This window comes from Thermobia domestica, chromosome 2 (assembly GCF_964235325.1).
Source record: "Thermobia domestica chromosome 2, izTheDome1.hap1.1, whole genome shotgun sequence".
NCBI classification, from domain to species: domain Eukaryota; kingdom Metazoa; phylum Arthropoda; class Insecta; order Zygentoma; family Lepismatidae; genus Thermobia; species Thermobia domestica.
This window is the reverse complement of record NC_137455.1, coordinates 380,141,474-380,167,513: the sequence shown is the minus strand read 5'-3', so window position 1 is coordinate 380,167,513 and position 26,040 is coordinate 380,141,474. Positions and strand designations below refer to the sequence as shown.

Here is a 26,040-nt window from a genome sequence, read left to right as displayed (position 1 = left end):
AGTGCAATATTCCAGACGAAACACTTTATGAGTCTTTTTCTCAACTCTTTATGCAAAGTCCCACAAAATAGAATTTTCTTTTTCGTAAAGGATTCTTTCGCCGATCTTATCTTTTCTTTAATAAATAGTTTTACAGGAAAAAATATATAAAAGAATATTACGCACTATTTTGATAATCAACAACGTAAAATGGCGAAAAATTACAATTTTGTTGACATTTTTTTGTAAACATATTATACAGAATTCTGTAAATTTGCAAGAAAACTTTAATTGCGTTACTTAATATAAAAAGAAATATGTATATCAACTCACAAACTCAAGGGTAAAATATTTTTTAAGTAGAAATTTTATATATTCAAGTAAGATTTTTTTGTACAGACTTTTTTATCTTCAAATCTTCACCAAGAAAATACCTATATTACACAAATATGTTATACAGTGCTGTACTGTAATGTTTTACGTTTATGCTTTCTTGTATTTGTACAGTTGTTATTCCAACTTAATAGGTTTTAATACACAGAGGAAAATCTGTTACCCAGACAGCGGTATATTAAACAAATATACGAAATTCATATTTTTACTATGGAAATCTGAACGAAGCATACGTTATCCATATGCTACATAAGTATTGACTTTACCTGCTTAATTGTTACGTCATGTAGCTGCAGCATTTCTGACATTTAACAGTCTTCCGTATATTACATCCGTATACGTATGTTGCATACGTCAGCTATATGTTATATACATCCATTTGTATATGAGATCCTTACCATGTATATACTGTCATACGGAAAGTACATATAGATAGAACACTTGTATGGACCGTATCATAAAACATACTTTTTAGTTATGTGTTTGCTGCAGGAAGTTCTACGAACTTTAAATCCGAAAACTACAGGATTTACGCATGTAACCTACGGTTTTACGTACACCATATAGAGGAAGTTCGGGTATTATGGAATAGTCGGATAATATGGAATACCTTGTTATCTCACCTGTGATGTTTTGATTCCAAGTGGAGAGGAAAGAAACTACTACCTCACGTTCCCATGATGCTTTACAGTCAGTCTCCTTGTGATTGTGACATTCGTTGTGTTGGTAGACGTGAAAATTTGATTTCTTATTCATGAAAACTTTTACAGGTAAGTGTTTTACAACCTGTATTTTCCTATTGAAATGTAATAGAACAACAATTCTTTGTTTATTATGACGTTGGATATACAGAGCGGTAGTTTGATAAACATCATTATTCTATACACCTTTGAATGTGTTTAACAGCTCTTTCGTTTCCAAGGTGGCTTGGAGGGCAATATGGAATACCCGCAAGAAAAGCATGGTATTCCGTATTCGGTATGGTATTCTGATTACAAAAATATCTATCGGTATTGGGCAATTAAACATACATTTTACATTTATGATGACAACAATACTAAATGATTTTTTTATTACAGCAAATTTTCTGATGATACAAGGGGTGAGCTTGGGTCCAGCGCTCATCATGTTTAATGTGAGCACACAATGACTGTGCCGATCCTGAAGCAGCGTATTATATTTGTGACTTTTGCAAGTAATCACATTCAGTTATGGCTTGGCATTCAGAATTTTTATATATTGTCACTGTATTCATTGTATGTTCAACAGAAAACTAATTTCTTTTCTATATAGCATTTGTATTCCATATTACCCGACTATTTCATATTACCCTCTAAAGTGGTTTGTTTACAAATTATAAGTTTTGCTCACCCCTGTACCGAAACTTCTTTTTCAAGATACGCATAAATAAATCCAAATATGTAAGGCGTATATGTGTTTTTCTTTTTGTTTCAATGTGCAATTTTGTGCTGAATTACAAGCGAAACAAAAATGGTTATCCATAATACCCGAACTTCCTCTACGATTAATTTCTCTGTGTAATTTCAGAGAATCGAACGATCTTGTGTTGTGTAAAAGTTTCTGAACTTTAATCTTAACTTATGAACAACGCAACAGTAAAAAAATTTTTTTTTTCCTTTTTTGTTTTGTTTTATACCTTTTAATAAGATCATGCCATTAAAAAATGTTTATAAATTTCTTTCCTAAAAATCATGAAACGGTAGATTACTTGGAGTTTCTTTTATAAAGCAAAAACTTTTTTTTCATTCATGTACTATGTTTGTTTATAAGTAATGTAGTTACGTTTTCTGATGTTCGCATTTGGGTTATTGATTGTTTCAATTTGAGTCTTGTTCAGAACTGGAAGACACAATGTAATGCTAACAAGTAACAGAGAAGTCCAAATAAATTAACTAGATTTATATATGATGCCCAGAAGAGATGTTTCATCATTTGAGTAAGTGTGTGTGTGTTTTTTTTAAGTCCGTGTTGCTCTCAGCTTATAGACTTTATGGTCAGCGTATAAAAATTTACAACTTAGTACGGAGGTGGTAGGTTAAAATGAATTGTTTTCGTTAAGTGTTCCTACGTGTTACACGTTGCAACACTTCTTAAAAGACCATTTGGCGAACATGGGTTGATCGTTAGTAGTTAAGTGATTACCCTGTATATAAATCTCCTGCTACAATTGAAACGTGGGAGTGCTAGCTATTGTCTCGTAAGGACACACATTCTTCACTCTGTAAGATATCCTTCACGGATAATCTTCCCCCTTCCCTCCTGCCTGCAAGGACCGACACCATATATTTTGTTCTTATATATAAGAACACAGGTGCTTTGGAACTGCGCTGCGAAATCACCCTGAGCCTTCATTCTTATGCAACCACACTCATCACGTATTGGGACAGCAAACAACATGCTTGTAAGGTGGCGCCTCCAAGCGGGACGTTGTTTCTCTCGTAAAGGTGTGTGTGTCATTAGGAACAGGATGAAAATTTCACGCAGAGCGCCTGTCCGTTCGTCCATCCCTTGCCTATACTTTTGCTTTGAACTACGTAACCTGTATGGTAACCTCAAGATGTGTTGAAGGAACTAATTATGATGGGGGAAGGATGCAATATCAGTAGTGCTAACTACGTAATAAAAACTCCACATGTTCTAGTGACCCATTATAAATGTGATGGACCTATAAGGTAATAAATTAAACAGTATTAAAAAGTTCAAATATGAATACCTTAACGAACTCAAGACAAAAAAAAAAAAAAAAAGTTGAAAATACTCCAAGAGCATTGCCAGAACGGACTTACAAAGAATTATTTTTCCTTATTAACTTCTACAAGTTATATACTAATTGTTCTATGTACTTTATTATTATATTCATTAAATAATTCTTGTAATATATCTATTCATTTATAATTTCCTTGAGTACTAAATTATTTTTCACATGTTTTGTTTAAGAGTTCTGTTAAAACGTTCTACGATATGTTGTTTTACGAAGACACATGCTCAAAATGGAGTGCTCAAAATTGGAAAAAAAAATCGCAAAATATTATCTCTCCATAACTTATAGGTTCCCGAGATATGGCTCCTTAAATCTCCCAAAATCGGAACTTTTTTGGTCAATGTCTGGGGAACGGTGGCCAGTGGACGAGTGGCTACCGGTAACTATTTGGTACCAAAATGTTCACCATCCTCTTAGGTGTTGATCAATAACAATAAAAATAGATCTTACTACTTGGCTTTCAAGACACAGTCGAATTTTACACTTTTTTTCTTGCACGATGGCCTAGTTTATTTTGATTTGAGACTTTCAAATATCATCGTATTTTCCACTGGAAAGTATCTATAATTTAACAAGGAAATAATGATATATGATAATTAGATTGAAATTCATCGTATGACACTTTACCATTTTATATCATAAAGGTCAGATCCATCGTTATTGTAACAGAGCGGTGCTTGAGCGATTGACCGTAGAAATTCATAAACTCCGATTAGTGATAATTTCATAGCCTTATTTTATTACAAGTGTAAACTCTTTAGTCAGTGAAGAGGAGGGCGTGGATCATGAGTCAGAGTTGATGACAATGGGTTTTGGTGGGTGGTGGGAATAATTAGTAATAATATAGTAACTTATGAATGCAGATTATTCGATGTAAACTTTTGCCAACAAGGAAAGTCGATAACTGTTCTGAAAAATAGTCCTTATTTTTTAGTTTAAGTATGGCTCTGTATATGTTCCATTATAATTTTTTGATGTTATATGGATATTTTATTATTGGACATTACTTTTTTATATAAATAAATAAAATATAACTGTAATTTCGTCATAACCTTGTTGTGGACCCACGTAGTCCAAATAGTGAATCACCTATAGTGTTCGCAAGAAGTCCTAGACCAAACATGACCTAGACCAAACAGCTTCAACATCCAATAGAATGCGAGGATGTGTCCCTGACGTCAACCCAGATCCATCTCATCTCAGTTTTGTCAGTGTCATCTCGAACACTATACAGAGAACATCTCCCGAGGGTACAGCGTTGTTGAATTGCTGCTAAGTTTCGTTTTGTTGTTACTATTTTTTAAAAATATTGTTCCCATTATTATTGTTACAGTTTAATTCGAGTAATTGTTAGTGTTGTTGTTATAGTTATAGTATTGGTGCACTTTTATTTTTTAACGTTTTTCTCAAGTGTACGTTTGGAAAGCAGTTGCACGAATCGTATCTAATTTTTCCGATTAGGGATGCGGACGAGACGAGTCGAGACACAGCTCTTTCAATAGAGAAATATACATTTTTCGAGTCGAGACATCGCTTTTACAGCACATTTTCGAGACGAGACAACCTCAAATCTTGTCTCGTGCGCATCCCTACTTCCGATCCATCCCACGTGAGCCAAAGCAGCTCCATGATTGGTGTAGAGCCCAGGCTTCACTTCGTCTCTGTCATTATAGTTGTTTGTTTGTTGTAGGTAGTCCCAAATCTAATAGATGATGGTCAAAACCTTCTTTAATTTCTACCAACAGTATTTTTTTTTCCAGTTTATGAATCTATCAAACTGAAAATCACATAAAAAATATATTAACAATAAAATATATATTGTAGCAGATACTTATGGTTTATGTTTGAAAATCGCATAAACACATTTCGTAAAATAATTTACCAGTTTTCAGAGAGAAGAACACGATCGGACGTGTAAAGATGGGAGTTAGTGGTGAGTTGTAGCAACAAATAAATAAATATAATTTATCTGTATGGAGTTCTCTTTTCATATTCATTCTTAGCAAAAAGGGAAATATTTTATACCGCACTCAATATCTTTAGATGTGAAATCCCTCCCAAAAGCACCTACATTTTGCTTTGGAAGACATTTTGTCGTAACCGATTTAGTTTTCTCAAATTTTCTGTTTTCGTAATTTTCCTCATGCTTTCTGTATTTTTATCTGTTTATTGACTATATCGTGCTTTTCAGGGAGAGAGCACGGTGCATTATCGGTGCAAGTGCCGTAGTTGTTGTTCGACAGAATAATCCTGTTAGGGTCGCCAAAACATTATATTTGAACCAGAATACATAAAATATCTAAGTTAGTACACAAATTCAAATTACATTTAAAAGAGCAGCAACATGTAACACTTTGAAACATATCGCATATTATACTATGTACTAGGAGCGTAGGCTTAGTTGTTTCACGTGCAACACTTGTTGATAATAACCTAGCGGATCTCTCAGCTAACAGACAGAAGGAAATGAAATTTTCAGTTGTGATATAGCACCAAACCCGGCTAACAGACTACTTATGCATTGCACTCCTAGTCTTGAGGAGAAAAGATCCTACAGATATAATACTATTATTTCATTAGTGTATGATCTATGTAGCCAGCGAAACGAATTTAATAAATCGCTTCGAATAATAACAATTAATAAATCGATCAAAAGTATAGTGAAATACACAGATCAAAATGTCAGTAGCAAAATACACATGACTAGTAAATCTGAAGGATAAAGTGACTCTTAGTCTTCGATCTCTACGGATATCTTGCCTACTTGATGATACTATTGATTCTCCATGTCTCTGAGTAAAGAGAAGGCGTAACCTTCTATAAAGCAAGACAAATTACGGCGAAATTTCAACTCAGACCTAAGTGCAGAAGAAAAGAAATCACATCAAACAGCTATATAAAAATATGTAAAATTATGCTCCCTGACTGACTACAATATATTGTTAGGTTCTCCAAAAAGTACGAGATATGAGAAATGAGATACTATAGGAGAAATGAGATACTTAGAAAACTACCTTTTCGCGTGGAGCGCTGAGGGCAGACTTTTCTCCTTTCTCTTGGCATGGTAGCAGAAATACCAAGCACGAGATATTACTTCCACTGTTGCCAACTAGAAAATATAAATTATAAATGTTAATTATTTTAGATAAATGGTCCACATAACACGATTTAATAACACAGCATACGAAAATAAATTATTGGCAATACTACGTTAACAAACAAGCTAGGTTCTCATACTAAATGTTGTACTGCAATCCAGAAACACTGCAGAGTAATACGGAAAGGAATTACCCAAGATAGATGGTTACGTAGAAGAGATCTTCATCCAGCACGTGATTAACAATAGTCTGGGTCTCCCACGAGACGAGATTAGACTCAGGTTTCTACATTTTTCGAGGCGAGTATATGCTATAGGGTAAAATAAAGGACGTTTCCCCATTTGGGACTGGTCATATGAGGCCCAAGGACTGTGTGCATGTAATGATACACTTTAGCTTTAACGAGGAGATAAAATCTATTCTTGGGACGCTGAATCAATTAGGATGAACCGCATCCCGAAGTCTCTTACTGCTTTTGCTCTATGAAAATCAACCGGAAGTAGTAGAAAATTACAACCACTTCCGATTTATTCTCCACTTCCGACAACTTTGGTATGCATATATGAGGCGACAAACTCTGAACATTTTCACCTTCCGGGCATGGTTCCCGATCCTGGGTGGTTCAGCTCTATCCTCTAGAAGTTTGCTTGGGCCTAGGCTATATACATTATTTATATTGTAAATCCTCGTTAGATGATATATGACAAACGTGAATAGTCCACTCCCCACGTTATAGAGAAATCAGCGCCACTGTTTCTTGATTTTTTCCGGGTTTTCATTTAATGCAGGTTGGGTGAATCGCTCAACCGAATTGGAACAAGATAAAACGGGGAAATAATTCTTGTTCACACTGAGGATCGAGTCCAGGTCGCGGGGCTGTCGTGGCTAAGTGGTAGGAGTTCACTACTGGTGCGTGTGGTCTCTGGTTCGATCCCAGATCGCGCCAAGTGGACTTTGTGGTGAACAAACACCGTGTGCGTGAGTTTCCTCGGGGTTTCCCCGTTTCCTCTCACTTTGTTCATTCCATCATTTCATTCATTTCTCATCACCACTGTCACCTTTAGTCTATACGACATAAACGTCGGACGTAAAATGTGAAAATCCAAATTGGCCAGTTGTTATATTGATTGTGCGACCTAAACTACCTAGGAATAATATTGGATATGTTACTGTAAATATAGATTTAATTTTTTGTTTACTACTAGGCCCTACTATTTTAAACAAAAACGGCTAAAAGCTTTCAAAATGTGGGTATGGAGAAGAATGGAGAAAATTAGCTGCGTCTAGCGGAAGGAGAATGAGAGGGTGTTAGAAATGGTGAGGGAGAAAAGAAAAATTTTAAATATTATTAAGAAGAGGAAGAGATATTGGTTAGGACATTGGCTAAGAAGGAACTGTGCCATGAGAGACGTGCTAAGGGTATGGTAGCGGGAAAGAGAGGGAGAGGGTGAAGGTACAATTAATGGACGATATCAAAACAGAAAAATCTTAGGTAAAAACGAAGAGTTTAGCGAAAGACCATGGAACATGGAAGCTTCTCAGTTGCAGCAAGTGACCTGCCAATAATGGCAGAATACCTATGATGATGTTGATGACTATTTTAATATTCTACATTATTCGAACAAGCAGTAAATACTCTCGGAGAAATCATAGTAGTTTAAATAAACGTTATTTGTCAAAAGATTGTAAGTGATATACGACTGGACAAGTATAAAATATATAGCTTGATTAACTAAGTACATAATCCCTGCATCACCTAATTTTATGATAATAAAAGAGAGGAAAAAAGTCATACTAAAAATCCTTTTATTAATCAATAAATTAAGGAAGCCATGAGCTGGCAACCCTGTGTTGACTACGCCTTGAAGCTTGAGGGAGTCCAAGGTGTGTCTTCATCTGCCTTTAGTATTAATATCACGTAGCCAACTCAAGGAACCTTTGAGGAGAGCAGCAAGCTTACGAACATCACTTCGAAGACAAGAAAGAAAAAAAAAATCGTTCTGCACGCGGCTGGATCATCAGCTATGTTGGAGAAAAAAATATCCTCTATACTGCGCCATTTGACTTCCATTCCACACTGAGGTAACTTCGATTTAATTAAATGAATTCTCCTTTCTTTTTCTATTTATGTGATAGAACTTAAGGACGTGATAGGCTTTTGATGAGAAAAACAGTTGCTAAAAAAAATCTTCGATCTTAAAAAGGAAACAAAAAAAAACGGAAAATAAAAAAAAAGTAGAGTTTGAAAACGAGTACACGTATGCAATACTTAGAAATTCTAAAACTATCTGAAGACAAGTCTGTGGATTACCTACAATTACTTATTTATAAAAAAGTAATGTTCACGCCAAAGCTAAAAGTATTCACGATCGGATACATTTATAACTGCGTTTTTGTTTTTGTTTTTTTTTTTTTTTTAATATTAATCTGAGGACCCAGAAGCAGTGTTTCTTTCAGAAAAATCTTCCAGGCAAGAGCGCCAATTTGTCTGTATTTTTTTTTGGGGGGGGGGGGGGAATTCAGATGCAGAAGGTATATATATGAGGATTTTAAGACAAATTAGATTCAAATTATGCCAAATATTGTATATTCATAAATATAATAGGGGGTTCACATGAGCTTTGGGGCGGCCCGGGCTCACCAGGTCCCCAGGCGCCCTTGCTTCGAGGGGAGCACACTTAGTATTGGAAGGGGCATACCTCCCACTGCTGGTACTTATTATTATATTATAACCTTAGTATTTTGGTCTTCTCCAAGGAAGCACTCTCAAGAGTTTCAGAGGGCAGTGCCCCCCCCCAAAAAAAAAAGACTGAAAGAAACACAGCGCAGAAGTTGTGATAATATTTTTTATCCCAAACTTGCGGCCAATGTGACACGGTGACTCCGTGGTAGAACGCTTAAGAGCGAAATTAAAATACCGCTAATTTTACAGTAATTATATGATATCTTCAAATAGATAAAAGATAATTGAAATATGGAACAAGAGCGCCCTAGACAATATTGTTTTGCGTGAGGTACCGTTATCACAAGTCACCTAGCGCCTTTCCGTTTTCATCCGTTTACAAACGCGAAAATAAATGCCGATTTTCGAAATGGCTCGAAATCGAAAGCAGATAAGTGAGTCGTGATAACGGTATCTCATGTACAATAATATTGTCTAGGGCGCTCTTGTTCCACATTTCGATTATTTTTTTTTTATCTATTTGAAGATATCACATAATTACTGTAAAATTAGCGGTATTTTAATTTCGCCGGGATGAAGACTCTCAACTCGGATGCGTAGGATGCCTGATTCGATCTCCAACCAAATAAGTTTGTGGTAGACATTATCGTTTTCGTGTTTTTCCTCGGTGTACTCTCGTTTCCTCCCACTTTCTCATCCCACTAATTCTTCCATTATCATTCACTTTGTCTTAACCATTAGTCTCCCTTAGCCTAGAGGACATGATCGTAGGAAGTTAAATTGAAAAATTCATTTCATTTACTGTTCACGACAAGGCTAAGCGTGCTCACAATCGAATACATATATGATTGTGCTTTTTATCTCAATCTGAGGACGCGAAAGTTTGGATAATATTTATTTACATCCCAAATTTACGGCCAGGGGGCACGGTGGCTTAGTGGTAAATCACTTACATCTGGTGGAACCTGGGATCAATCCCCGGCCAAATAAGTTTGTGGTAGACAACACCGTTTCCATGGGTTTTCTCGGAGTACTCCCGAAAATATTATTCGATTAAAATAACATTTTCAAGTGTCAGTCAAGTACAAGTCAAGAAAAATGTAAAAATAAGCGAAAAAATGGCGTGCAGTTTGGGTGACTACATTTCGCTTGTAATATTAACCTATCATCATATTAATTTAGTAATTGTTTTCAGTGTACTGCATTCTAGACATGTTGAATTGTCTAGTGTTTGTATTGTAATTACCCAATGCCCTGGTCGCATTGAAATACTGCTTCTCGCGAGATTAGCGAAGTCAAGTTGTGCCGGGTATGGTAAGAGGAAAGATGAGTGACTGTTCGTACTAACCAGATGATGTTGACACTGCGGCATCTATCGAGGGCCGTGAGGACAACTGGGGAGCTACTTGTAAGAAAGAAGTAGCGAACTCTGGTCTAGAAAGCCAGTATTAGCAGCGAAGGGAACCGATGTGCTGACCACACATCACCAGAAAGGCATGAATTCTGGTTAGGCTCTGGTCCACTAAGATATATTGCGTCAGGAGTTTAGTTTTGTAGTTTTTGTTTCATATATAGTGCCGGGTCTTGAAGGAAGTCACATCAGTAAAAATTTAAATTTTATCTCTGCATGCGCTAAAGGAAAAAGAGCTTTAAGAATGTTTATACTAATTCTTCTATAATTACAGCTTTCTGAGGAATAAAGGTTTCTTCCCTTACTTTGCAAAGTAAACACAAATTTACCCAGGTGACTTCCCTCAAAAGCCACCCCTGATTAATTTTTTAATGTCATTTGTAACTAAAATTCCCTGTTAGTTACAAAATAAATTATAAACGGATGTTCGTGATTATAGAGATATCGAATTGGTACCATTGACATCAAAAACTAAATATTCTCATCACATTGTAATTTTCTCTGGGAAAATTACGAAGAATCACTGACAAGATGTGCTGCCATCACATCGTTGTTAATTTACAGGATTTATAAATCGAAGAATACCGCATATTTGAAAAATGATTGATCTTATACTATTGATTATCGTAGTTTTAATGCCGATCCTAGATATTAGAGTTCAGTGCGGATATGACATCACTTACAATCTTTCTGTTCGTATCCGCAACCGTACCCGCATCTACATTCACATCCTCGGATGAAATATAATTATATATTCAACTTATTTGTTCTATAACAATTATGGTTCAGAAATTGACTCTTATAATGATTGTAAAAGCTTCCTTTCTAGTTTTGTGAATTACGGATGGCAAAACCGGTTTTTATAAAACCGGAAACCGGTTTCAAGAAAACCGAAAAACCGACATTTCGGTTTTCTCCAAAAACCGGTTTGTTTTTATCGAAACCGGTTTCGGTTGTCTTCAAAACCGGTTTGGTTTTCACCGAAACTGGTTTCTGTGAAAACTTTTGGAAAACACATAACAACTATTTCTGTGGAAACGGATTCGGTTTCCGGAGAACAACGAAACACTATTCTGGTCAGAAAAAGAACAAGTTAAAAAACGGAACCGGTTTTGAAGAAAACCGAAACCGAATGCGGTGCAAACTGAACCGGTTTTGGAGAAAACCGATAATTGGTTTCGGTGAAAATTGAACCGGTTTTGAAGAAAACCGAAACCGGTTTCGGTAAAAAAAAACGAACCAGTTTTTGGAGGAAACCGAAAAACCGGTTTTTGTGCCCACCACTATTGTGAATCTATGATATGACATCAATAAAAATTTAAGTTAAATATTAAACATAATTCCTCAGGGGTAGGGCACACACCCCTAGTGCATGGGGTCCCTGGTTTTATCCTAGTCCAGGCCAAGTGAATTTTGTAGTGGACAAATATCGTTTGTTTGGATTTGCTTGTGATTCTCCCGTTTCTTCCAACTTCGTTATTCGTTATTCCACAAATCTCATCCATCTCATGATCACGGTCTTCCTTAACGGTACATAACGTTAAATTCAATAAAATTAAACACAATTCTTTCCGATTCTAAGTCAAAGTGAAATAAAAATAAATGTATAAAGACACAAATTACGAAATTAGTGAGAAAAATACGTAGATACCTCTAAACGTCTTCTCAAAAGCAGATATCTGCCAAGAAATTTGTCAAGTTGATAATACCGTATCTGTCCAATAATTTCAGACGCGCCGCTGTTTTGTTTATTATGATTTCTGTTCTTACTCAGAAAGAACATTTTTGTCCAGAACGCAATGAAATTTGAACAAATGTTGTTCGAGAAAGTAGAATAATCCACACCAAACAAAATCGGCCATAAAATAACATTAGCACGTCATATTATTATAACAGTATTGCCATCCAATGAAACAGTGCTATGCATTGGCTGCTTTTTGCTCCGAAAGAATCTGCCATCCACAAAGAAAATAATAATCATAATAAAAAACATATTCACGAAAAACAATATTGACCGCATATATGGCCATCTGCGCATACGCATTCATTATAATGGTAGCTATCAATCATATTCTTGTTACGAAATCGCGGTGATTCTGCAGTGATTGACTCACTCTGATTGGTAGAAATGTACGCTGAGTCACTGCCGTGCCGTGTGGGAGGGCGAGCGGGGCGACGGCCCTGGGCGCCGAAATAAGAGGTGTGCAAAATTCGGGAGGAAAAACAAAAGAAGGAAAGAACAAGAGAGGAAAAGTTACCTCACTCATATGTACCGGGGCGCAGTCATATACTCTCACCCCGGGCGCTGATTTTTCACGGCATGGCATTGCACTGGGGTGGATTCTGGGAGTCCGGACTCCCTATCACGAACTTTTTATAAATTTAGTATAATTTTAGTAGTAATTTTACAAATTTTAATATAATTTATCATCATATTGAATCTGGGCTTCACAAAAACATTTGATTCCTCTCCCGGAGTAAATTTCTACATAGTGATTGAGTAGTGATTGTACTCTCACTGTGAAATCGTACAGTGTGAGCTCTGTTGTTGATAACTTTTAACCCTAAATGCCTAAAATGGAGTCATTTTGACCCCTTAGGTATTTATAATGTTAGAACAAGTAATTGGTCAAATGAAAAATATTGACATAATACTGGCCAGGGACGTATGCAGGGGATGTGTCCTCGGGGTCCGGACCCCCCGGAAATTTCTATTTTTGTGTAAATTTAGCCTAATTTTAGGGGCAATTTTAGGAATTTTAATATAAAATACCTTAATACTTAGTTTGGATCCCCCCGAAATAAATTCCTTCGTACGCTACTGATACTGGCAATGAACACTTATTAGAAAGGGAAAAAACATAATTTTCACATCATTACGAATGTTTAAATTAGCCCAAGACTTCAAGTGAAAAAGAATTACGAAAATATTAACATTTTATAAGAATTATTGATATTCATCTAACTGGTGACTTACCAGGTTATATCTATAACAATAACCTAACCTAAACTAAACTAACCTAACCAGTTGCAAGAATACCTGTTAGTAGAAGTTTAGTTTAGGTTCGGTTAGATCAAAATCTTACATTTATTCTTTGATTGCCTAAGATGCGATCAATTTGATCCCATTCACCATTTACGAAGCTTCCTAAGTATACAAAATTATTAGAGACACTTGTAAAATAATTTCTAGATTATTTCAGCATACATTTTTCAACGCACAAAAAAAAATGTCTCTCTGGGTTCAAATTGACTCCATCTTAGTACTTTAAGGGTGAAACAAATTTACCAATTTGAGTGAAACATTCGGTAGTATGTGCAGAATAATAGTTTGTATTACATCCGAAAACTCTGCTCAAATTATGACATTCGTCCAAAAGTTCTTTATGTAGAGATCATTATGATGATTTCAAATTATAACAATTATATATAAATATTAGGACTTCAAAATATGATGCAATTCTTCTGTCCGTGACTGCACAAGGTGTAGATCTGGCAACATTGACGTAGTCGTATCACACTGAGGTATGATGCAATCCATTGCGTGAACAATGATGGACTCAGGTGCTCCCAAGTGATTGGCACAAGGTCACGTGACTTACGTTTTATCATGTCTGCGTGTCTAAAATTGTATGAATTTATTTTTTAATGATTTATAAATCACGCCCTTAATAATCTGTTGATTATATAATGACTATCATAATTGCATTTTGCCTCAATTAATTCAATGTTACACAATTCATTTTCTTGTGTTTAATTGTTGAGAACGGAACTTATTAACAGTATAACAAGAAATAACACTTAAAATAAATGGCTTCCTTCCTCAACAAAAATCATTTAAAAATTGCCGCAGTGAGTCATAACTAAGAAAAAAAAGGTGCAGAAGCTGATTTTAAACACTAAAATAAGAAAATACCGGGCACAATTTTTGGAATTAGAGCATTGATTGTCACGGGGGATACCAGAAAAAGAGACGAGATTGTTCTTTTTGCCAAAGGTTTGCCTTCTCCCCCCCCCCCCCCCCGGCCCCAGAAATAAATATAATAGATTATTTCTAAATCAATGCCTAATTCATAAAGAAGTCATTTCTGTCTGTCATCGCTAATAACAGTCTTACTTCCATTTCATGAATAATAACACTTTATTCTTATCTCAATGAAATATTAAATTAATTTTATGAATGTAATAACACTTATTATTCATTTTCATAAATATTTATGGAAGTATTCTTCTAAACATTTTCAAAAATAACTGTCATTGCAAATTCAAATTGGTTGGAACTTTCTGCAGAACGGATACCAAATGGCGCGTAGCACCTATTAAAAGCAAAAATGCTTTCTCATGACTTATATCTTACGACCGGTGTCGACTTTTAGGGTTTTTGGCTATTTTTTAAAGTCTCAATTTGACGTTATTTGATGCTAAACGTCCCTTTTTCATTCTTTAGTTCGAATTTAAAATTGTTCGATTCTACGCGTCCTAATTAGTCTCTAAACCACATTTCAACATGCATAAACTAAAGAATCAAAAGTTATGGGTGTCGAAAAAATGAGATGAAATCTTTGAGTTTTATGTCCCACGATTATTGCCGGGTAGGCTAAAGGAGACGGCGATAGTGAAAAATGAATGAAATGTTGGAATGAAGAAAGTGGAAGGAAACAGGAGAACCCCCAGAAAACCCACGATTACGGTGTTTGTCCACAAGGTCCACACGGCGCGAGCTGGGATTGAACCAGGGACCCCCAAGCACCGGAGGTGAACGCTCTACCACTGAGCCACCATGACCTCCCTTATGAGTGTCAAAGTTTTGCCCCAAATTATAAGTATTTTTACGCTTTTCATTTTTCGAGTTCGAATTTAAAGTTCGATTCTACATGTCTTAATCTACAAACCAAATTTCAACTTGCGCAAACTAAGGAATCAAATAATATGTGGGATCAAAGTTTTGTCCAAATATATGGGGATTTCTAGGTCTTTTAATTTTTGGGGTTTGAATTTGATGTTATTTGATTCTCGAACTCAAATTATTAAATTCATATAGAGCAGCCAATGCATAGAAAAACGAAAATGCCAAATGGAATGGGGAGGGCGAGCACCAGAGAGGGATAGGGCGCCCAAGACGCTTGGATGGACTCCATATGAAGTCGCTATTACTTTAAATTCTTAGGAGAGGAGAAGTGTATACGAAGTAGAGAGTTTGTACCCGCTGTATGAAAGCATCTCTTACTGTAGATTGTGTGCTAACGACTCTTGTATTAGGTATCCGTCTTACTACTGTATAAATAAATTATTTAAAAATACACTACGTAGTTCTCAAAGTGGAGCCCGTGGACCCTTGGGGGACCTAGCCAGGGGGTCCGCGATGCTTAAAAATTGAAATGTGTTGCAATAAAATGGAACTCACAGCTGTTGTCCAAGAAGTAATTTTAAGACTAAGAAACTGCTGCTGTGCGCAGTGCGAGTACAAAATAATAAATATTCATCATTTCCAGTGCTCAAGGAATTCATTGATTCTTCAGGCGAAAAACTCTCTGTTGAAATGCACAAAACACTTGTAGGACACTTGAAAGCATTGGCTACAAGTTTTGGAGAATATTTTCCTGTCCCACAACCTGGTAAAGGTTGCATTGAAAACCCTTTCACTAATGTAGAAATCCATTACATACAAAGTATGAATCTCTCTAACACAGAACCAGAATAGATATTGGAACTATCCTGCGACACTTAATGAGAAAACGTTTTCAAAGAAAATGAACTTTTGTAGCTTTTAGTTGTGTGTGCGCTGTGAGTATCAAGAGTTGTCTAAAAAGTCATTGCAACATTTGATGCATTTCCCTACCACTTATGTGAGCAGAACTTTTCTGCTCTTTGCGTCTTAATGTGGAATCGACCCTAAGATTTATGCTGACAAAACTTATTCCAGATTTCAATACAATTATGGAAAAACACAAAGAATTTCATTCCTCACATTAGTGACCCACATTTAAGAACATTGTTTATAAAGCGGATTTCCTTTTTTAAAAAGTCGATTTTCAGTCTTGAAAGTTACTGTATTTTTAATTGAAACTTCGTTTACTAGGAAACAATCATGCATCTTTAGAATAAATTACTTATTACATTATTTTTCTTGATCTTTTTCTTGTCAGTGGTAATTTTAATTAGTATATTTTTTTTAATACCATGTGAAATTTCAGATAACATTGCAAGGGGGTCCGCAGACCACTTTTCGAATGAACAGTGGGTCCGCCCGCGTTATCAGAAAGTTTGAGAACTACTGCACTACACTCTCGCTATTTCTTGTATAACACAGAAATGGTCATTTTGTAATCCCGGCTCACTTGGGCTTAGACTAACTACTCTTAATAGATTCGACGTCAGTAACTTCAAAAGGGTTCAAGTTAACTCAAAACTCGCATGATCTCGAGCTCGGCCTTTCTATCCTCAATGAGATATAAAAAATTACATTAGAGAAAAGAACAGAACGGAAAGGTATACGTCTGTAAGGGGTTATAACGTGTGGGCGTGATTCCTCCCTAGAGTTCAAGTGAATGAATAATTTGAGTTAAGTTTACGAGCAGAAGCAACATTTACTAAATTTGATTCTCGAATATTTTCTTTGTTTCTTTATGTTTCCAACTCTTGTTGCAAAAATATGTGCTATATGATATTAGGTGGTCACCGAACCAAGGGCACCGATTTATCTGTAAATTTTGGGGGGGGGGGGCATTCAAATCCAGAAAGCACATATGAAAATTTTAAGATAAATTGCATTCAAACTATGCCAGATATTGTAAATTTACAAGTATAATGAGGGGGCCCACATAAACTTTGAAAGGGAGCTTGCCCCTCCAGGATCGCGCCCTTGCACCAAACTACAAAAGCATTCGTCTGAAATACAACACCGCGTATCTCCAATTTTGTCAAATTTGAGTTTTTGATACAATTAGAATCAATATAGAATGGCGCACAATCTCATTAAGCAATACACCTATATCATGACAAATGGCTCTGTTATTCCCTCAAAGTAATACCGTGTATAATGAGGCTGAAGCTAGTTTTGAAACAGATTATCGTCTCCCCTGTAAAATTGCAGAAATGTTACGTACGCGGCGGTATTGAATCTCAGGCAACGATTTGTCTTTTCTTGCCGAAGCTACTGCATGCCGTGAATACCGAAATGGTGCCATACAAATCAGCCTCTGGGCGACTTCTTTCCAAGTCATTTCCTTTCTCTATTCCGAGTTAAGAGACCACATCACGGTGAAATTAAGATACCGCTAATTTTACAATAATTATGTGATATCTTCAAATAGATAAAATATAGTCGAAACATGGAACAAGAGCTCGCTAGACAATATTATTTTACAGAGATACTTGTTGTCATGACTCACTTATTTGCTTTTTATTTCCAGCCTTTTAGAAACTGGGCATTTATTTTCGCGTTTTTAAATGGCTGCAAACAGATAGCTACTAGGTGACTCGTGATAACGGTACCTCATGCAAAATAATATTGTCTAACGCGCTCTTGTTCCACTTTTCGATTATATTTTATCTATTTGAAGATATCACATAATTACTGTAAAATTAGAGGTATTTTAATTTCGCAGTGATAAGGCCTCTTAAGACTTATTTATCAAAAGGCTGTTAAAAACAAAGAGCTACAAACTTTGTCTGTTTGCAAATAAACCTGCAGACGCCCATGAATGGGATTTATGGAAGACAATTGGGGAATTAAGGTATACGTTAGAAGATGCGGGAACATGGTATCTTCAGGAAGGAAAGATGAATTACGAGGAATGTCTCTCAGAAAGGGAATGTTCGTGTCTGAAATTATTATGTCCCAAACTATTTGACATTACATGCAAGGGCTCCGATTTCTCTGTAACTTTGGGGGGCCCATTCATAAAAAAATACATATAACAATATATATAACAAGAAAAGATACATATAAAAATACATATTTATAAAAGTACAGGGGGCCCACATGAGTTTTGGCGGGCCCGGGCGCTCCAAGATCGGCGCCCTTGATTACATGTTCTGTACTCTCCAATACCCAACTGCAAAACTCACATGGCACAACCAAGATCTGACCCTCGAACAAGCTAAGAGAGATGATGAATCGTTTTGCCCTTCATCTGTGTCAAAGTTTAATGTATCAATATCTCGAATCGTGTGCATGACCTTGGACAAAAACGTAACTCTTTTATTTTGTATGTTGGTTTGATGTTGTTATATAAAAAACCGAAAACATACTTCTTTGTAAAGAAAGAGCAAGAAAGAAAGGAAAATGAAAAATAATAGAAAGAAACGCGAAAGAAAATACCAAGACCGATAGCGTGATTGGGAAAGCATCAATTTGGAATGGCTGCGCTGAGGCGATAAGTATCGATTGGATATGCCTACGCTGTGTTTTTCCCTTTCTGTTATGCTACCCTCCTCCCCAGACCTTTAGGAACTTTGGAAAAAAAAGGCAGAGCTTGTGTGTTATATACATTTATGCTATGATATGTATATATAACATTCTTTAGAATTGTTCCTTAAAACCCTATAATATTTCGATGGCCTGAAGTAGAGGTTGTGGAGGGTAAAATTGTAAAGACATTGACCTTTTAAAAACTGAATTTATTACCTCCCTCCCCCCGTTTCTGATTGAGGTAAGAAATCTTTCAGGGATAGTAAGGGGAAAATGTAAGGGTAGCTAAAGCCCTCCCCCCTTTCATGACATTTGATACCTCATTGGTAATATGAGGTAGTAGAAACACGTCAAATTCACTGATTTGTGTTTGATGACCTTTTATGCAAATTACGTACAAGTCAAGGGGAATATAGTTCTTATCATCTCTTCTACAGGAAATTTATACGTTTTCTGTTTCATTCTGTTATCTTTATTCTTTATTCATGCACTTTTAAATCTAGTTATTATTATTATTATTATTATTATTATTATTATTATTATTATTATTATTATTATTATTATTATTATTATTATTATTATTATTATTATTATTATTATTATAAATCCAAGAATTCTTTAACTTGCTAAGTAGATTTTGAAAGATATATATGACAAATTGAGTGCCCAAATTTTGAGATGATATTAACTTGCAATTTGTCATTGCCCTTCACTTATGGCTTCTTGTAGTTAATTGAAAAGCAAGGTGTGTTAAGAGCCAGCAAATATTTCGAAGGCAAAAGAGCACAAAAAGGTCAAATTTTAACCTGGACCGAAGAAATTTCTTTTATTGATAAGAATAAAATAAAGAATATTTTCTATTAAATGCTACAATAGGGATATATATATATTCAATGTGTCTATCAGATGATAACATAATTATTCTAGAGAGATGTATTGTTTATTGATATAATAAACAATTTTGTACAAAATGTTATAATTGGGACAGACATATTCAACATGTCTATCATACGATAACAAAATCAACCTACAGTCATACTTATTACTGATAACAATAAAACATATTATTAAAATCCTATAATTCTGACATCTTTGAGCACCACTAATTCTAGCTTATTGTATAAAGCAAAAAGAAAACAACTCTGACCAAAGCATATACTATTTAGTAAATAACATCGTTATAGTTTCAGCAAATTATTTTTGTCTTCATCAAGTACATAATGTGTCTGATGAAGACAAAGATACTTTACCGAAACTGTAATTACTATATATTATTTATTAAATAGTATTTGGGTAAATCCATATCAAGTGGTCCAATGCATGTTGCTCGACAATTTTTAAAAATTCTGATTTTTTGTGTGCTGTTACCTTAACATGTTGTTAGTTCAAAATAAGCATGATTTTAATTTTATTGGCTTTTGGTTTCGAGTGGCAACCATATTTGTTTTCGAAGATGTGCCATTTTGTGGTGTTGTAAGGGGTTACAGAATCTGAAATATCTCAGCTCCTAATTATCCTATTGATGTGAAACCAAAACCAAAATGTTCAGTAAGTTCTACACTTTAAAAGTGCATATTAATTATTGTCATTCATAAATCATGAATGGGTAAAATTAAAATTTGAAAAAGTAGGTGATTGACGTTAAAAATCCCAACTTTGGCACCTATTTTTTTAAAGAAGGGAAGGGGTCAGGATGTCGAGCTTTACTGAATAAAGAGGTCTAATACGGTTCTTATCACGCACGAAGTTTCAACCCTTAGACGTGTCCCCTTTTTTCCCTAGAAATTATCAAAAATTCAGAAAAGTGGAAAAAGTGCATATTTCACAGGTATATATCTCTGGTGGGGGACCTGATAAAAATATACAATTCCTCCCCATAACAGGTCTACATGATATTATTCTATACCGAAAATTAGGAGTTTCAGATTAGACTATAAGTACCTTTATTATGAACACAAAGTTATACCTATAAATAAGCATAGGCAGAAGTACGGATAAACGAGAGTTTACTGTATATCCATCATAAATCGGTTGGCAATGGATGAATAATGCATAGGGTGGTTAAGCACAACATACAATAACAATACTGGCTCTTACATACCACTTAAACAGTTTGTTCCACAAAAAGTTTAGATATTTGATCACACAACTGCGGAGTGATAGTATGACACCGACCCGTTGCTGTAGTAAGCTCATTGGGAGTAAGTTTTCGTAAAATGTTCTTGTAAGGTACTCATGTCTTGTCGTCTCTTGAAATTTTGAATGAAGTTCGTGGTCCTGAGAGTTCGTAAAAATGCACATTCGCGTCATCATGTTCGATACTCACATCTTCAACAATTCCAATGTACCACTTTTCTTCATAAATACATACGAAAGCATCTAACTTTGGCGTCACTGAGAGGTACAAATTTATGGTATGAACGTGTTTTAGGAACAGGCAAACAAGTAGCAAATCCCCCTCGCAGTTAAGCTTCACGATTGACTACTTCCTCACTCCTGACATAAATGTACTTTATACCAGAAACGTTTTTTTACACAATAATCATACATGTCCTGTGGAAATAAAATTTGATCATTACGTATCATCTGTAAACTCCTTTTGGTTACTATTCGCTTTGTTGTCCCTCCTATCCCATCACAAGCATTTTTTCCATGACAGGAAGCAAAGAAGTGCCACTTTGGTTCAGTTGCATTTGCATGTATTTATGAAGAAAAGTGGTACATTGGAATTGTTGAAGATGTGAGTATCGAACATGATGACGCGAAAGTGCATTTTTACGAACTCTCAGGGCCACGAACTTCATTCAAAATTTCAAGAGACTACAAGACATGGGTACCTTACAAGAACATTTTAAGAAAGCTTACTCCCAACAAGCTTACAGCAGCAACGGTGTCATACTATCACTCCGCAGTTGTGTGATCAAATATCTAAACTTTTTGTGGAACAAACTGTTTAAGTGGTATGTAAGAGCCAGTATTGTTATTGTATGTTGTGCTTAACCACTCTATGCATTATTCATCCATTGCCAACCGATTTATGATGGATATACAGTAAACTCTCGTTTATCCGTACTTCTGCCTATGCTTATTTATAGGTATAACTTTGTGTTCATAATAAAGGTACTTATAGTCTAATCTGAAACTCCTAATTTTCGGTATAGAATAATATCATGTAGACCTGTTATGGGGAGGAATTGTATATTTTTATCAGGTCCCCCACCAGAGATATATACCTGTGAAATATGCACTTTTTCCACTTTTCTGAATTTTTGATAATTTCTAGGGAAAAAAAGGGGACACGTCTAAGGGTTGAAACTTCGTGCGTGATAAGAACCGTATTAGACCTCTTTATTCAGTAAAGCTCAACATCCTGACTCCTTCCCTTCTTTAAAAAAATAGGTGCCAAAGTTGGGATTTTTAACGTCAATCACCTACTTTTTCAAATTTTAATTTTACCCATTCATGATTTATGAATGACAATAATTAATATGCACTTTTAAAGTGTAGAACTTACTGAACATTTTGGTTTTGGTTTCACATCAATAGGATAATTAGGAGCTGAGATATTTCAGATTCTGTAACCCCTTACAACACCACAAAATGGCACATCTTCGAAAACAAATATGGTTGCCACTCGAAACCAAAAGCCAATAAAATTAAAATCATGCTTATTTTGAACTAACGACATGTTATGGTAACAGCACACAAAAAATCAGATTTTTTTAAAATTGTCGAGCAACGATTTATTCCTTTTCTGGACCACTTCACATGGATTTACCCATTTACTGAGAATAAATATTAAATAGTACACAGTATTCACCGAGCGAACTAGCTCAAGTGGTAGAGCGTTGGCTTCGCATTCGGGAGGTCGTGAGTTCGAATCCCGCTGCCGACCATCCTGACTGAGGTTTTCCAGGTTTCCCTCAGTCCTACCAGGCAAATGCTGGTATTGTACCTACTAAACAGGCTTTGACCGATACCTTCCCAAATCCTTTCCATTGTTATTGTTGTTGTTTGGATATCCAGTGTAAAATGGCCTCTGAGCTGTCTCTGGTGATTGTTAAATAAATAAATAAATAAATAGTATATGCTTTGGTCAGAATTCGTTCTTAACGTTATACAAGAAATTGTTGAGTTTAACGTCCCACGATTATGTCCTTTAGGCTAAGGGAGACAATGATTAAATCAAGTGAATGATAATGCAAGGATTCGTAGAATGAGAAAGTGGGAGGAAACGGGAGTACACCGAGGAAACTCACAGGCACGATGTTGTCAGCTACAAATTTACTTGGCCGGGGATCGACCCAAGGACCCCACGCACCAGAGATAAGCTCTCCACCACTGAGCCACCGTGCCCCCCCCTCATCCCGTTTTTCAAATATACCTAGTCAACAATGGGTGCATATAACTTTGAACAGACACACACAATCATACGCACACAGTATTATTATTTTATTGGTTTATTTCTGAAGAACAAAGAAAGATTTAAGACTTCTACTGGTCAATCAGTTAGACTGAGAATTTCCCTGGATTTTCAAGTTTTATAAAAAATATCCCTTTTTCCTAAATTTACCTACAAAATTTCCCTAGAGTATGGAAATTCCCTTAAGAGTCTTCATCCCGGCGAAGTAAAAAATACCGCTAATTTTACAGTAATTATGTGATATCTTCAAATAGATAAAAGATAATTGAAATATGGAACAAGAGCGCCCTAGACAATATTATTTTGTTTGAGGTACCATTACCGCAAGTCACCTAGTGGCTTTCTGTTTTCAGTCGTTTAGAAATGCGAAAATAAATGCCGATTTTCAAAATGGCTCGAAATCGAAAGCAGATAAGTGAGTCGTGATAACGGTTTTTCATGTAAAATAATATTGTCTAGGGCGCTCTTGTTCCATATTTCGAATATATTTGATCTATTTGAAGATATCACATAATTACTGTAAAATTAGCGGTATTTTAATTTCGCCGGGATGAAAACTCTTAAATTACGAACACAACTGGTTGACTGGGGCTGAATTGTAGCACAAGGAGTTGTATTAGAAATACTGAGAAATGTATAACTTGATGAATTCAAACTGTTGATGTAATGGAAGAAATACAATAATTATACTAAAAACAAAAATAATTCAGTTGAATAACCTTCGTAGGGTTCGAATGCCTAGGAACTTTGGTTATAATTCTACATAAACAAATAAGTTTTCAATTAACGTTACTGCAAATCGTGAATTTCAGTGCAACAACTTTCATACATTCCATTCTGATCTTAAAAGTGTACGCTTCAGACATCTAACGTTCAGCTTAAGTTTTATATGTAAATTGTGAGGTCAATAATAATTCATTAGGGTATGCTATATCTTAAAATATCACTTAAAAACACACATATTTCAGTTAAGGTACTGTTTCTATGGCAAAGCATTAACGTCTTGCCCATTTTTGTCAATAGATAGTCTTATGGAATGCATTAAGATTTATCAAAAGAACACGCTCGATCCATTAAATTCTTCGCTCTTTGGATGCAACACAAAGAATAATATATTTTTATATAAGATCATATATATATATATGCTTGTATAAAGTAGGGAGGTATAATTATATACACACACATACATATTTGCAATGCATTTAAATTCGATGCAAATTGTTGATGCATCTTTAAAAATTCCAATTGGTACAAACTCTTGAGCAAATATATCTTTTAGTGCTGAATCAGCGGTCATTTAGTTAGTCAATAACATAAGAATGCAATTTGATTCCCCCACCCCTTTTTTGTTCTTCATTTGGTACGACAGAGTGCTCTCGTGTATTCTACTTTTAAAAATTGTTTTGGGTTCCTTCCAGAAACAGAAATATGCTGTGACTCAAACAATGTATATACGTATGCAGTAGAAGAATACGATTCCGTAAACATTGAATTAGACAGCATTGGAGGTAATATAATATTATTATAGGCATAATTTTATTATTCTTGTTCAAAAGCAGAAAAATGGAAAATAAGGTTTTATATTATAGACCGTTTTCGGTAAGTACTTTTATTCCGCTTACTCCGAAAAATGGGCGGATCTTGAAGGTTACGTTTTCTCCATTGCCGGGGATGTGTATATTAAGAGATTTTATAGGATTACTAGGTGGAGAAACTAAATCCAACTCCACTTTCCAGGTTTCTTTTCTTTTTTTAAAAAAAAAAATAATAGATAGAGTCATAGATTAAAACTAGTAATTAGTTTGACAATTGCGGAAAAAGTTGTCGCTTATGCTTTTAGCAAGTCATTCTTCGTACACACCACATTTTTCGTACTCGAAGTATATGTGTATTATGGGCAGCCACTATGAATAAAATGAGCATGGTGTCTCCAAGGGCGCCCATTTTGTGGTTTCCAAGGGGAAGGGGCAAGTATAAGCGACATTTCTAATATAGTTTCAAATTTTGCTATAACTAATGTAAAAATTCTATTGGGTTTTCGATATTACGAAGTACGATTTCCTCTAGGGGGGCAGTGCCCCACCTTGCCCCCCTGATGGGCGCCCTTGGGTGTCTCTCACTAGTAGTTAAACTATTATCCATGAGAAACAAGAACCAAAACATGATAATCGATAAAATAGTACTAAATTCTTAACACATAACACATTGGAGCCGTGAAATAATGCACCACAGAATATACGACAGCATTGAAAAGAAAATACACAATGTGCATTGCAATTTTCGAAAGGGTCATGAAGTGGCCCCTGACCCAGAAGACCCAGAGACAGTCAGACAAACAACCCAGCACGCTTGGTAACCCAGACAGACCCATGACTTGGAATAACCCTGACAGATCGTGACCCGAAGTGATCTGATCTGACCTGAGGACGAAACGTCACCATACGCATGAGGAGAATGTATGGGGCTATAACCTGGCCGGTGAACGATGATTTCTGACAGCTTTGCACACGGCCACGGCGAGCGAGCAGAAAACAGCAGGTCAACCAACCTTAGGCTCAGAACCTGTCGCGTCTCCATGGTAACCACCGCACATTGCCAAACTTTCACTCACTCTTTCTCACCCTCAACGAGGAAGCAGACAATTCTCCCCTTGCGCGAGAAGCACATGGCAACACCGCACTCTTCAGTTGTCCTCGCGAGCTGAGCTGTCAGAAATCATTGCTCGCCGGCCAGGGTATAGTAATACTATTCTTACGAATATGATTCTCTTCTCTCTGATTGCCTTTTCACTAAATATATAATTTTTCACTTGTTTACGTCTGTGTATGTGTGTCAAATATTGCACTTAAAGATAACTA

At 35.7% G+C, this 26,040-nt stretch overlaps 1 protein-coding gene across 14 annotated transcripts in view; it reads right to left on the bottom strand.

Annotated features, from left to right (window-relative positions):
* Positions 1–26,040, bottom strand: part of LOC145678866 (uncharacterized) — a 459,736-nt gene that overhangs the window by 355,332 nt on the left and 78,364 nt on the right. For 8 of the 14 annotated variants that reach the window (XR_014130447.1, XR_014130448.1, XM_081749448.1 and 5 more), the window contains exon 2: positions 6,169–6,263. The exons of the other annotated variants lie outside the window; for them this stretch is intronic. Coding sequence is in view for 6 of the 8 variants with exons in the window: in XM_081749448.1 (XP_081605574.1) it covers positions 6,169–6,263 (95 nt within the window). In the remaining 2 variants the exon portion in view is untranslated. The remainder of the gene's footprint in view (positions 1–6,168; positions 6,264–26,040) is intronic. 14 annotated transcript variants of the gene reach the window in all.